This window comes from Telmatherina bonti (assembly GCF_933228915.1).
Source record: "Telmatherina bonti genome assembly, chromosome: 5".
Classification (NCBI taxonomy): domain Eukaryota; kingdom Metazoa; phylum Chordata; class Actinopteri; order Atheriniformes; family Telmatherinidae; genus Telmatherina; species Telmatherina bonti.
The window spans coordinates 10084531-10099891 of NC_136623.1; the positions used below are offsets into that span (position 1 = coordinate 10084531).

At 38.7% G+C, this 15361-nt stretch overlaps 1 protein-coding gene across 1 annotated transcript; it reads right to left on the minus strand.

The window, feature by feature from the left end:
- Positions 1-208: 208 nt before the first annotated feature.
- nek10 (NIMA-related kinase 10) lies at positions 209-15073 on the minus strand (the record flags this gene model as incomplete). Its single annotated transcript, XM_079240573.1, has 32 exons — positions 209-268; positions 1038-1081; positions 1273-1378; positions 2758-2868; positions 3049-3149; positions 3278-3339; positions 4820-4869; positions 4976-5177; positions 5262-5332; positions 5438-5567; positions 5949-6024; positions 6112-6214; positions 7691-7812; positions 7915-7960; positions 8055-8192; positions 8284-8412; positions 8533-8635; positions 8797-8861; positions 8957-9028; positions 9109-9170; positions 9696-9835; positions 10376-10600; positions 10745-10831; positions 10921-11000; positions 12400-12467; positions 12559-12637; positions 12731-12772; positions 12858-12942; positions 13023-13118; positions 14592-14722; positions 14848-14908; positions 15006-15073. The coding sequence occupies 32 exons, from the start codon at positions 15071-15073 to the stop codon at positions 209-211; spliced, it is 3015 nt and encodes a 1004-aa protein (XP_079096699.1).
- Between the last annotated feature and the right edge of the window lie 288 nt (positions 15074-15361).

A 15361-nucleotide genomic window follows, 5' to 3' on the forward strand; every position in this document is an offset into this window, starting at 1 on the left:
TGATACTTTCTGACATGTAAGAGCTCACCCAGTTTGAGAAATCAACATAGATCCATAGGATTGAAAGAGTTAAAAGAGTTAGAAATTAAAGCCACAAACCAGCTGCTAAGAATAACTGAACCGCTTTCAGGCTTTGCTATAACAATCATGACTCTTTTTTCACTATTTCTGATAGCTTAGCAGATTGGAACATGTTCACATCTGCAGATCACCTGCTGTGTGTTGCTTCATAGTAGCCATTTTCTTCCAGGAGCTCCTCAATGATCACCTGAGAAGCAACATGTGAAGAGGATAGTGACTTAATTGGCAGCTAACAGATGATCACCATGACCAGAGAGATTACATTTAAGTATTCTCTTTATATCAGGAAACAAAGCAGTACAGATATTGTGAATCTGCAAAGATAAACACCAGAGTCCAGTGTTTTAAGCAGGAATGTGAAACTCTGGTTCTTCAGGGCTCAAATGAATTGGTTATTGTGTAGAACTTGACAGCAAGCTGGTGGATCCAGTTCATTTGAATCATGTGTGTTGAAACAGGAAAGCATCTAAAACCAGGGTTTTCAGCAGAGGGCAGTACTTAAAGGGCTCTGTCTGGCAATGTATTCCTGCTCCAACACACCTGGCTTCTATTAAATGGATCCAACAGCCAATGAAGTTCTGCACAATGAATGATCCATTTGAGTCAGGTGTGTTGGAGCAGGGATACATGGAAAACCTGCAGGATTATGCCCCTCTAAGACCGAAGCTGGACACACCTGATCTAAAACCTGCAGGACACTGGCCCTTTAAGACCAGAGTTTGGCATCCCTGGTTTAGCATGAAGCTTTAGCCTTGAACTGATTAGCTTAACTTAGAATTGCATAAATACTGGAACGAAGTTGGCCAAACTTTTTAATCTTTTATTGTATTTTGGACTAACAGTGTCACAGTCTCTAGTTAGCGTGAATCTCTCTTCTTGTCATCACCTTTAACTGATAATTAGTTCTTGTGTTTGTAATCAATCAAAGAAAAAGAGTGCTCAAAAAATCCTCTGACCTGCATCCGCTGATATGTAACTTCATCTTTGAGGTTCCCATCAACTGTCCAAGAAAAAAAAAACATCACAAATTAAGGAAAATGAGTCCACATTCAAAACAACCACAAGGAATCAAATGGTAAACTCTCCAAAAACCAAACCACATTATATTTGTTTTCATTTGAGTTTCTGCAGGAGACGTCTGCTGCGCAGCTTGCAGCAGATGCAGGTTGAAGCTACAGCTGAGCCAACTACCTGTGCTGTCGGCAGCACCAGGGTCTCTAGTGATGTGGTGCATCAGAGGCCACCAGTCTGAACTGGCTGAGCTTAACTCCAACACTTCTGGAGAGGCCTGGAGCAGCTGAAAGGAAAGAAGATTCACAGTTTGGTCATTTGGTCCAAGTGAAACTGAGACAAATGATAAGTTTTAGTGGATTTAGTGGAACATTATTAGCTAAAATTCACTTTTCATAATTTAAACAATTTGTCTGACTTGTAGGCAATAAGTCATTCTTTTTTCCACATGAAGTGCAACAAACATGACTGAGTTTGGCTTCAAACATTGGTTTTATACTGGGTTTTTTATGTCTTTGTAAATAAATTTTGTGAAATTTATCTGAGTACAAACTCTGTCCTATTATTAAATTTTTATTAAAAAAAAAAAAATGTTAGACTGTATTTTATTTGTATAATTTCAGTTTGACATCTGAGGTTTAAGGTTTCATTTGCATGCTGTTATATCAGAGGGCATCTAAGTTCTCACTTAGGATGCAAAGCTTAAATAACAGCTGGGTCAAGCTTACAGAATGATCCGTCTTTCCACTCAAACACAGACATATTTGTTGGATACTTGCATGTTTTATAGACTCATAACTGGTGGCTTTACTTTTATAACTTGTCTCTGCATTTTGGATCACATCATTGTCAGCAGTAGGGGTTAAGTTGTGAGGTTGTTGAGTTTTTATTATATTTTATTTATTTGTTTAATTATCAGGGACAATGCAAAGAGACACAGATGACAAAAAGTGTGACTAATGTTTTGGATGAAGAGGATTTAGCATTAAAGCTAACTCGCAAATCTCGACCATGGTTGGGCTTTTCAAAGAGGAACTAAAGGAGGGGGGCAAACAAATAATTACAACATAAACAATGCGAACATGAAGCAGCAAACAACACTGTTATAAAAGGCAATACACACCTCTAGCTAATATAATCGAAAACACACACAAACAGTCCAAAAACAACATGATCTCTGGAGCCTTTCTTGTTTTAACATCGGCTGTGAAAGTTTTCAAATCAGTTTTCCCTTTTATAACTGAGTTCTTTGTGACTTTACATGGTTTAAATGCAGCTGTGATTGTTGCAGCTCTCTTGTGAGACTCATTTGTCAGCCAGACTGAAACTGAAACAGCACAGCTGCAGATTCTCAGGTGAAGGTTCCAAACGGGGAACGGCAGCTTTCATGGTTTGTGGTTAAACTGTGAACAAAACACATTGATGAGAAAATGCTCCACTTTTTGAACTCTGTGAGGACCATGAGAGGCAACACAGTGCTGGTTCTGTGTAACACTCTGGTTAGAACGACAACTCACACATAGAGTCATGTGACTTGTAGCCTAGAACAGCTTTATAAACGCACATGGAAAACCCTTCATTCCAGAAAAGCGTGGGATCATAGTCTGGATTCCATCTTGTGTCGAATCTAAAGTGGTTTTCAGGTTGGAATTCAGATCTTCAAACCTTGCTGAGCTCCACTTTCAGGTTGTACGGGTTGCTGCCGAGATGGAAGAGGGACTTTTTAAATCTGTCGATGAGCTGACGTTTGATGTCGAGGTGCAAAGTTGGTGGAAGCTGGAAAGTTGGATAAAGACAAAAAAACACTGAGAAGCTGTCAGAAAAAATAAAGCATCACCTGGATCGACTTTATATGATGATTCCAGATGAGAAAGACATTGAGCAAATCACCGGTATTACTAGTATTGGGACTGCTGTGATTAGTTCAGCTTTAAAAACACAAAGAAGCTGCAGTACTTGAGTGATGCAGATGATTTTGTGCAGCTGTACAAGGAGTCTCTGGATGGGATCGTCAATCTGACGAAGTTTCTTCTGGGACACACAGATCCCTGAGGACACTGAAGTAGAAGCAAAACACACAAACTAGCAGACTAAACATTTAACTGTGTGACAAACACTTAACGCCCACATAGTAGGTCCACCTGTTCCATTGCTTATCAACAAAAACTACTACTCAGCCAATTACATGGCAGCAAATCAATCAGTTTGGTCACACTGACATAGTCAGATGACTTGGTGAAGTTTAAACTGAACATCAGAAACAGGAAGAAAGGGAATTTAACTCTTAAAGACCTGACATGAAAAAAATGGTAAGAAAAGTCCTTCAGTGTAAAGTTTTTATTTGCTTCTAACAAAATGTAACAAAAAATACTAAATATACCCCAAAAATATCATTTTTATGTGTCAAAATTATTCGAGAATAATCTTCTGCTTTCTGGTATCTTATATGGTGAAGACGTGTTTAACAGGATTGTGTTTAAAAAGGATTTTGAGCAAACTTGTTACCATAAAGTGATGCAAAAGGTCTCCGAAACTGTATAAATGAATGACTCGTTACCTGGCCTCTGCAGAGCCAGATGGCATGCAGAGGAAGGAATTCAGCTTTGATTGAGGTGTGTTTGACACAGGTTGCATCTAAAAGCTACAGGATGACAGATCTCAATCTAGTGGAAGGGGCTGATAGTAACAAGATGGACCTGATAAAGTAGTGAGTGTTTAAAATAAATCCACTTTAGTGTGTTTTGTTACTGTAATGGACAAATTTATTTTTATGGCATTTAAAGGTGGAGTATGTAAGATTTTCAATATTTTCAAAATAAATTAACTAATAAAATAACTACAATCATAATTAGATCGTTTTTTTTTAAACATGTAGGTTGCAGTCTGTCCATATTTGATGCGTTATTAAATTACAAGTTTAATTAATGACAAATGACAAAAAGCACTTTTTTTTACTGGTAGGCAAACATTTAAGAAGGGTCTTTGTCATTAATTAAACTTGTAATTTAATAACACATCAAATATGGATAGACTGGAACCTACATGTTTAAAAAAAAAAACTATCTCATTATGATTGTAGTTATTTTTTAGTTAATTTATTTTGAAAATATTAAAAATCTTACATACTCCACCTTTAAAGGCAATATTAGAGAAGTACCTGGTCTTGGTTTAATCTTTGAACCTCCAAGCTCTCCACTAAAAAAAAAAAAAATGAGAAAAGCACCACAATTTTTTTCTGCGCATTATGAACAAACAAGAATCTGAAAACTGTTCTTCTGTAAATAAACTTCATGTTTTTAAACAGTACAATGTTTTGACTTACCCAGCGGGAAAAGGATCAGGTGTAACGTTGGATCTCAGGCCTTAAACGGGACAAATAAGTCAAACAGATCTAAACTAGGCTTTGTCTTAATGAGCGATATCCATGACAACAAACAGTACGCTAATAATATAGAAAAAAGAATAAAAACCCAGGGATCAGTAGGATGATTATTCCTTTGAAAGTTTCTATTCTAATTATCACTAATGAAAGAAAAACTCATGATATGAGGAAATATTCAAATCTTTCTTGCAGCTTTAACTGACTAACCGTCGTGGTTTCCTGTTGGCGTGCTGCTGGTTTGTCTGCCGTCAGATGATTCCACATCCTCTAATAACAGATTTATAAGAAGTTGTCATTTTGCTTTCTCTTTCCTGTGTTAAATCCTGAGCAGGATGAAACTCTCACCTTGACTGATTCCATGTTGGATGTCCTCCGAACGGCAGGCTGCTGAGGAGCTTTGGGCCACAGCTTCAGTCCTCATCAGGCCTGTTTCCTGCTAAACCAGCTGCTCTGTTTACTACGTCACATGCTCCGATCTGACTGTCTAAGTTTAAAGTTTACCTGGTTAAAGTGATGGCAGCTCATCCTGCTTTCTTGTCTCTCCAGAAAGTACTTCTGCGCTCGTTTCCGGTCTCTCTCTACTCTTCGTTCCAGTGCATTCTGGGATGTGTAGAGTCCGTCCATCAGCTTCATCATCAGGTCGGAGATCCTGGAGCTGACAGCTATGATGTCCGGTCGCTGGTCTGCATCTGGACTTAAGCACCTAACAGAGAGATAAATGAATCTGATGAAAAGATGAAAGACTTGGATTAAAATGCACAATTAGTTCCTGGATTTAAAGTCTCACCATTTGATCATGTCAGTGACTCTGTGTGAGAAGATTCCCTCTTCAACTGGCTCATAGGCTGCCTCAACAATCTGTCAGCATCAAAAGGGCAAAAAATACGAATGAATAAAGGTTTAATTGGATTTTATTTAATCAATTTGGGAGTAAAATGTGATTTTTCTGAGTGTTCAGGTCACCTTGCTGGCCAGTGACAGGATGTTGCTGCTGTAAAACGGAGGCTGGAAAGTGGCTAACTGGTAAAGGATGCAGCCCAAAGCCCAGATGTCGGCTTTCTCTCCATACGGCTCATTTTTCACCACTTCCGGACTACCGACACACACACAACACACACAGTCTCCTTTATGAGGACCAACATTCATGAACAAACTTCAAATTTTCAGCTCCTGAAGCAACCCAGGGAAATATAACAATCGCCTGTCCACAGTTTGACTGGTTAACCTCTAACTTTTCTTTCAATAAAGTCAATATGGGTCTGAATTATTTCTATCATTCATCAAAAATACATTTTTATCCTGAATTTTATGGACAGAATTTTGATAATCTTAGAAATGTATTAATAAAGTCATTTCTGTCTTTCTACTATTTGTCCTTTTTTACAGAGCGCATCATGTCATAAGATCTGAAACGCTACTTTAGGTTGCTCTGGACTGGAATCAATCACATGGTCATCATGATTCATTTTCTCACCAGGAATAAAGGATTGTGCCGACCACTGACGTTAGCTTGCTGTTCTCCTGCTTCTGCTTAGCGAGGCCGAAGTCGGCTTAAGGAAAAGGGAAAACACAGATTTAACTTTCAGAATAAGATATAAATGAGAATGTGTTGTGGAAGGCTGTGAATACAGACTCACTGATGGTGACTTTGTCTTTATCCCCCAGCATGATGTTATTTGGTGAGAGGTCACGATGGATTATTCGCTTCTCCTTGTGCAGGTACCTCAGCGCCAGACACATCTGAGAGAAGACAGACTTTTTAAATCAGTTTAAAAATCCACATTTAAGCTTGTGTGCACTGAACACAAAAAGAGCTAATGCTTGAAATGATCTTAGTGTCCACAGATTCCAATACTGTGCAAAAGCCACTGCTCATTTATGTACATGTTGCCAAGAAAATAAGAAACAATTGCAGTGGTTTATCAAAACACGTACAAACATAAATAGAAATTCAATATATGAGAAAAAAACTGCTCTAATAAGCTTAAATGTCAACATTCAGTCTAAGGATTTTTATTATTCAACGCAGCATGAACCCTCTTAGACAAGCTCTCTTCATTTCTGAAGGACTTTCCAGACTGCCTCTTTGGATTTTGGCTACTTTTTTCTGCTGTTGTCTATCAGATTGGTCCCACACGGCTTCAACACGTATAGGTCCAGGCTCTGGGGAGGATTCATCATTCTCTATGAGACCTGTTACCATTGATACCTCAGTCCTTTCTTCCTGTTACTCTTCCCTAAGAATTGCTTCATGACAGCATGGAGACCTTTCCTGATGAGGCTTCAGCCAAGAGTAGATGGCTCAAATGAAGGTGCAGAGGCCTCTGTCAGATCCTGTGTAAGGTGTTAACTGGATATTTACCTTTAGGACATCACTTTCACAGACAGTAGGTAATGTTTAGTCAGTTTGCTCAGTTTTCTGTAATAACATGCTGCTATGCCATGCTAACACTTTTTCTTGCAGACATAAAATGTCTTTTGGCATTTTGTAGATGCAACTCAAAAAAATGGGAACAAGTTTGTTTTTTTATGACAGGTTGCAAGTAAGACAAATATACAGTTTTTGTTTCATTTGTTTGTTTTTTATGCATTTCTATTAATATGACAACAGTGAAGAAAGACTAAATTATCTGCTTGTTAAGTAATTAAACATGAAATGAGACTAGAAGTGTGATGAACTATAGATTGACTATGGATCCAAGTGTTGCTCTTTGCAAGAAAATATAAAGAAACAAGGCGTCACTCAAGACTTTTGCACAGTACCAAAACATCTAAATGAAAACTTTGTCAAACTTAATGAAGTGCGCAGAAGTTCTGTGATGTGACTGAGCCTGGCTCTTGTTTATCTCTCGGACTCCGGTCCAGTCTCCGGCTCCATAATACTGCTTGTCCTTCCAACCCTAACTGCTAGTCCGATAGTCCCAGCTCTTGTTGGGATCCGCTCAGCCTCAGTCTCACCAACTATGGAGCTAAACTCACCAAGTTAACTGATTTAATGTTCTCTAGGAGGAGAATATTTTAGTCCAGTCGGTGCCACAACACGGAGATGTGAAGCTCTTTCTGTCGTGTTAAACGTTAAAGATTAGCAGGGTTACATCGACAAGTTACACGAAGCTGAACATATGCATATGCAGAAGCAAAAAAGTACTTATAATACCACTGCTACTACTACATACAGGCTTTTTTCTCCAAGGAGACAAAGTTCAAATACTTTACTTGAATGAATATTTTCCAAATTCTGTCTTCTGTGAGCTGCTGTTGCTTTTCCTTCAGAGAGTTTAAATGTTCAGCCAGCGACACGCCCTCAATCAGCTCCATCACAATGTAAAGCTTTTCACCTAAAAAAGACAATTTGGGACAATTTAGATTGTTTTTTTAAGTCTTTGCATTCCTAAATCATAAATCTGAGGTGTCAGAGAGGATAAAGGTGACCTCCTCACTCTCTAAAAAGGTTTTGTAGTATTTAACTACGTTTGGGTGTTTCATCTAAAGAGGAAGAAGAAGCAACAACAGATTAGCTGCACAATACATTCAGACAGCATGAGATTAGTGGGACCATCATTCAGTTTGCAAGGTGTGCCTGTTCTTTGATGATTGTGAGCTCAGAGATTATTTTATCCACGTTACTGTCCCTGGACTTCTTGTCTTTGCCAAACGCCTGGTTGTGTAGGTTCACCTCCTTCAGAGCCAGGAAGTTCTGGCCACCGTGCTTTTGGACCTAAAGTTGAGAGAATATGAAGTAAAATTAACAATATGCTACTTGAATCACTTGTAGCACATTCCAGCAACTTTCAGGGTGTTTATTGTACCTTAAAGACACTTCCAAAGGCCCCTGTGCCAAGATGGTCCAGTATGGAGTAGCCGTTGATCACCCTGAGCGGAGGCCGGTTCTGATCCACAGCTTCTATACTCTCTCTCAGATTCTCTAGTTCCTCTTCCTGCAATAAAAACACACATTTTTGATCATTAGGCTTCATTTATTTGATTTAAACAAAGAACAGAAATCAGAGCAAAGGACAAAACAAACTTCTGACTTCATTTAGAAGCTGCTTGCTTACAGTGAAAAGTGAAACTTTGGTTTGCAGCCCCTCGTAGGCCGTAAGGTCCCGCACATAGTGTCCAACGTCAATAAACAGCTCGAAGAGGTCGGTGGGAAAGAGTCTGAAATGGATGAAAGATCTGTCATGAGATTTCTGTCTTTAGGAAAACTTCCAAGAGCAACTGGTTTGAGACGATTTCTGAATTAAAATGAAGGTAAAGTTACAGTTTCTCAGCTGAATCTTGAAGGTTAACAAGGGTGTTTTTTAAATGTGTTTTAACACCTTTTAAACAGATGTCTGTTTCTTTCAACGCTGAAGAGAAATCTGAGGGTCCGGAATGCATAGCGCTGCCAAAACAGAGCAACAGACATCTTATTTTCTGGCAGCGGGAACACTTTCATTCAGAGTAGCTTGTAATTTAATACAAATACGAAGCATATACCTGTAAAGATGAGACTTTTTCCCCAGATGTTTGTGGTAAAATCAACTTTGCAACTATAAAGATGCCATTTTCCTTTAAAAAAGAAAGAGCCATGGTGTTAAGTGTTTTATATGAGAAAAAGATCATGTTCCCTTTGAGTAAAGACTATTTACCTGCACTATGTGGTGAGCAGATGTGTCATCCAGACTCATCTCCGTCAGCGCCGTACAGCAGGCTGAAGAGAGGAATTACAGGGAATATTACCTAATAACACACCTCCTACATGAAACCTTGCAGTCTCAGACAGCTGTGAATATTTACAGTTCTCTCACAATCACAAGACAGGACTGGACAGACTGAAAAGCTTTTGAAAGTTAAGTGTGAGGTTTCTCTGTTCACACTTTGTGAGCGAACCACGCCATCGTTTGCATTTGTTTCAACCCAGATGAGTTGCACTGTACTACAGCGTCATCAGGCTCTCACAGACAGGAAATTTACAACCACTTCCTCTAAAATTACAGATGCATTTAGTTAAGTCTCAGAGCGCTCGACTGTCTCATCTCAGGAAAAGTCTGTTTACATTCTCAGCAGCTGATAAGCCTCCTTTACAAGGGAATTATCAAGCTAAAGTACATATTTACTGTTCCTTTTCACCATTTTACAACATTACATGCTCAAAGTTTATTGGCTGAGTTTAAACATGAGAAACCTTTGATAAAATACACTTTTCTTAGTCAAACTGGAGCATTAGGTTTCTGACCGGACTGCAGGGCCACAGTGTTGTCCACTTCCTCCGGCAGGCTCGGCTCATCCCTCATGTGCTCCCTCAGGATGTGACCGGCGGTGTTGGCACTGGAAAGCGTCGCGATGGATGAGCAGTCAGAGATGTACTGCCTGTCACTGAAACAGTTATTTTGCCATTGTTTGAGGCCTCGGCATAAAGTTCTGCGATAGTGAAGCTGGTCGGCTACAACTGCAGCTGTTAACATGTTAAACACAGGGATGAAACTGGACGAGACTGTTTCTGATGAGCGAATGGTAAAAGCCAAAGTTAGTGAAGTCGAGGACAAATCCTGACAGATTTATTGTAATTATTTTTACTTCTGTTACTCACAGTCTTAGTTTCAAAATAAGGTGCTTAATTTCAGTCAGCATGATGAGTTTGAGCCTTTATTTTGTTTTTGTCTTTATCTGTTTTATTCTTCTAGTGAAACGTCCAGCATTGTGGTCTTGCAAGCTGTTACTAAAGTCACCCACAAAAACGACAAAAATATGGGCTAAAGAAAGTTAAAACCAGGTTTTAAAAAAAAAAAACCGTTGCTAAATATCCACTACAGGAAAGTACATTATTACTATTTAGTCTTTAACTACAGTTGTGCTAAAATTAAATCAAACTTATATGATACTGAATTATCTGCATGTAAAATATGATTCATTCACCTGTTAAGCAGGCGGAGTAGCTGCTGCACTCCACCCCAGCTCTGGATCTCTGCCCTGGTATCAGGATCCTCGCAGAGCTGGACAAGAACCCAGGTGATGCTCCACAGCAGCTTCAGGTGCCGGCCGTGCAGCAGGCTGAGCAGCACCGGTACTCCCTCCAGCTCCCTCACCTGACTCCTCACATGCTGCACCGGAGACAGCAGCCTCAGCAGCTCTGCACTCATTCTGAAGGTAATATACACTTTGAGCCCTGTGTTTTCCTGTGCATTTACTTCTTTTGAACAGAAATTGTTCTACAAATTAAAACAAACTTGAAGACCTAACCTTTGACTTTATTATGTCAGTGCATGAAAGTGAGAGATTTCTAACCTCTTTGACAGCAGGTCGTATTCCTGCAGTATTATAAGGAGGTTTTCCACAACTGGGAGCTCACCAATCTCCTTCTTGCACTCTGGGCTGCAAGAGACCCCAAAAAATCTAGATAAATAAGTCTGGAAACAAATTAGACACATCTGTATAATACCTTAGTTTGAATAGTTATTCACCTCTCAGCCAGAGTGGTGAGTGCCAGCAGGGATCCCAGTAATACCCTGCTGTCTGATGTGGAAAGGAGCTTCACCAAAGTCTGGAAGAGTAAAGTTTTCCACACGGTGATAAGCAAGAAAGAATAATGTGTCGTCCAATACTAATGTAGCACTGGTATTTATATTTATATTGTATAATCCTGCTATTAGTCATAGACTATGCCAAATCTGGTGCTGTCCAGGAGCATTGTCCAGGAATGTGCAGGACTCTTTGCTGGACAATTAGCTCCAGAGGCTCCAAGGTTGTCTTAGGCACAGAACCAGCCATCTTTATCTGTTGGTGAAGTTTCCTTCAATTTGGTGCATTTGGTGAAGTCTCAGATGCTGCCGTCCCGACAGAATATACTTTCTGTCTGGACTTTCTGCAACACACTTAAAGAAGATTTGTAGCATCTCGGAGTAAACAGAAGAATCTAAGCTTCATCCAGGTGTAGAATCTGTTTGGTGCCTTCTTTCAAATTACTTCCATGTTACATTTCTAGTCTGGCATCCACCTGAACTCCCAGGTGTTTTCAGTCCTCCTCCATCACCTTCACCTCTTCTCCCAGGATGTAAACAGTGATTTGTTTACTGCTGTTAAAATCCACACTCATCTCTTGTCTTTTCTCGGTTGAAGATAAGGTGATTTTTTTTTTTAATCTTCCCACAAATTCTGACCAGTTCTCTGCACTCAACTTCTTATCTATCATTGATACACACCACAGCTGCAGAGTAATCAGAGTATTTCTGCAAATGACAGGACCCACAGTTGTACTGGAAGTCTGAGGTGTACAATGTGAAGAGAAATGGTGAGAGTACAGCTCCTTGTGGTGCTCCTGTGCTGCTGACCTCGATGTCAGACACACAAACTGTTTCTCAGAAAGTCTTAAATCTAGGCAGCTGTGGAGGTTTCTATCTATATTAACGGGAATTTTTTACAAAGCAGAATGATTTGTGATTAAAGCACTTGAGAAATGAAAAAACATCATCCTCATTGTGCTGCCTGGTTTGTCCAGAGAAGATCAGACTAGTTGAAGTAGCTAAAAGTTTACATTGTCATCCTTTATGCTCATTATGATAAGCAAAACCGTAATGGGTCCTAAAAGGTGTTCAACTTATTGAGGTTATTCCGTCATGTTGTATAAGTGTGTGCTTTATGCGTGGTATTAAAGTGTCCGAGGTCCAGTGATGAAAAGTTTAAAGAACAAACTGACTGCTCATCTGCTTCCTATTTTTTTAATTCAGCCATTAACTTCAGAGATTCAGAGAGTTATAGATAAATACTTCATCTTCTAAAGAAAGGCCAACAACAATAATGATAGTATTCTAAAGTTGCAAATAATTACATGGTGAAAAGATTTATTTGGTGAATCTGAGTAAAACATATAAGATGAAATATATGATGATTATTCCATATTTCATTGCACTTTCTTCCATATGTAATATATAACTGTTATTTACCTTATGAGCTCCACTTTCGATGACCCAAGATCTTTGATTTTCAACATCAGACAGCTTCTGAAACATGTCTGTAAAATTATTAGAAACACCGTCACTGATAAGGACGAAACACCCCCCGTTATCAGTGCTGTTTTCTGATACTGCCAGCAGATTACTCACAGGTCATTGTAATAAGCTTCTGTGCAGCCAACGCCTGTTCACCACATGATATGTACTTGGCAGTGACAGACTCCATGTACTGCAGAGAAACAGAAAGGGAATGAAATTAATCTGTAATCATGTAGATAAACTGCATGTTTCAAGCATGTAAATAAAAACTAAAAGTATTTACCCTAGCAAGTAAATCAACGCCTTGGAGCTGGTGAAGAATTTTCTGAAGAAAAGTCATTAAATGAAAGCAATCATTGAATGGAAATATTTATATCGTAAATATCATAAGTGAACGTCTCAGCTTGTACCTGATAGTTGGGATCTCTGATCAATAATCGCAGGCAGATCAGAACTCTAAGGACTAATTCAGGTGGTGCATGTTCAATCCATTCACTATCAGAGAAGGAGACATTATCATCAAAGACAGCTTTGTCTATAAAAAGAAGAGCTGCAGTACATCAAGGACACATTACCTGCAGAGTCGATTCTTTACCAAAGATGTAAGAATGTCGGAGAACAGTTTACTGTGCGGGTGACTGCTGAAGCATCTTTGGTCTTTGTATGTTATTCTGGAATATTAACATTTATACATTTAAAACTCCAGAAAAGTGTTAATTTTACAGTTCAAATACATGTCATCAGCAACCTTTCCAACAGATGTTTTGTTGTGGGCATTTAACCACAATTTCTGCCTGGTAGAACTGATTTCTTGGTCATATTTTGAGCATATAACATTGTAAAACTTGTTGTTTGAACTGGTTATTGATGAGGATTAGTGTCAGTGTTTAAGGTCTTATTAACTAACACTTAAGTTATTTAAACTGAGGATTTCTTTCAGTTTAAACATCTGGCTGTGCCTAAACTCAGCATCACTACTTTGTGAAAAACTGCATGAGAAAACATTTCAGCTGCTAAAAATCATGAAAACTGCAAAGAGTTTGTTGATTGCATGATATACAGCTTATGATATTGTTAAAAGATTCACTGGATCAGGAGAAATTTCTGGAATCAAGACACAAGAATGAACACCATCCTTGTGTCTTGAATGACTCTTATCTCATTGCATGCCTGGCAGCTTTAACCATGAGGTGGGAAACAATGCGTGTACTCAGCCGTATCTCTGAATAATATTAATATTATTCCTAAAGTTTATAACTGTCAAGCCCAATGTGAAATTAAGTGTGAAATGGATGTCACTTCTTCACAGTTAAAGAGGGAAGGAGCCATCCAGCATGTCATCAGCACACTGTGGGAAAGCCTGCATGTAGACATGTGGCATGGAGGTGTTGGTACTTCTGCAAATAACTTGCAAATAACCTGTGAAGCTGAAAAAGTTTGAAAAAATATTCCACAAAGTATGGTGGCACCTTAACCGGAAAACCAAATGAGCTTAGGTACATTATATCTATAGTTCATAGAGTTTTGATCTAAGTCTCTAAAACTGGTCTTAGTGCATATTAATGTGGATTCAGTTTTTGAAAAAAATAATTATTTCAAATAAAATCATTATTTTAAACAGTAAATTTTCTTGCTACCGACTGCAGCAATAAATAAAAGTTAGATCTTTTTGTTCAGCGTACAAGCCAGGTGATTATTTCAGAAAAGGTCTTTCTGATTTAAGCAAGACAATGCCAAGCCACATTCTGCATGCTTTAAAACAGTGTTCCCCTGTAGCCCAGTCCAAACCTGTCTGCGGACCAGACCACAGTGGAGTATTATGTAGGAAAAATATACTTTAAAAAGAATTGCAGGATGAGCTAATTGTATGTATATGAAGCAAAAAAGGGGGAAACAGTTTACTTTAAAAAGTATTGTAACTTGTCTCATAAGTACTGTTAAAAGAAGCAATAAAACACAATGGTAAACACACATTCCACTCCATTTTGTCCTAGCAAAATGGACATAGAATTAGCACATTTTACAAAAAAAAGAAAAATATTAACATTTTTCCACAGCTGTTATTGCTTAACTATTAATATACCAGCTCAAAATTATTTGCAAATATTCTACTATGATATTATAAATTCTCTAGGAGGGTAAACCTGAATTTTTCCAGTTCAGACTCTTCACTGGTGATGTCACTGCCATTCCTGGCTCTGCTGGTGTATTTTGGAGACTGGGAGGAACTGCTGACCCTGCTGTTGCAGGCTTTGCTGTGACTCAGTGTTGCCACCTGTAACACAGGGAATCTTAGACTACAAAATACACACATTTCTGGCTGAAAAAGTTTGAGCTGCTATGTATGTTGTGAAAATGTCTAGACACAGCCTCAGTATGGCATCATATGTTGTTGTTCACCTCTTGTCTGGGACTACTATTGGCAAGCAGTGACTGGAGCCTCCTGAGATCATAAGATGCCCTAAAAGACAGGCTTATCAGGTGGTTTGCGTTTGACGCAACAATGAAATGAGTTTTAAATTGTGCAACAACTTTAATGAGTAGATAACCCAGCTTACTTGCTGTTGATTCCTGTTGATTTCAAAGGCAGTTTTTCTCCATGTCTTACTACTTTCTTCACCGACATTTTCAGCATCCACCTCTTCCATTTTACATATGACACCTATGACAAATTTAGACACGAATTTACATTTAATCTGCTTTAGCCATTCAGTTTATTGCTCATTAGAGCAAACTAAGTTCATTCTATTCCGCCTGGCTAAAAGAAGCACTTATATCACTCTTCTTGGCTGCAAGGTGAACTAAACACAGGAAAATAAATGCCCTATTTCTACCATCGCATTAGCAATAGACTGATGTTATTTAAATGTAAACTACTAACCTTTCCTTATAAAACATCCCTAGTAAGGGTTAG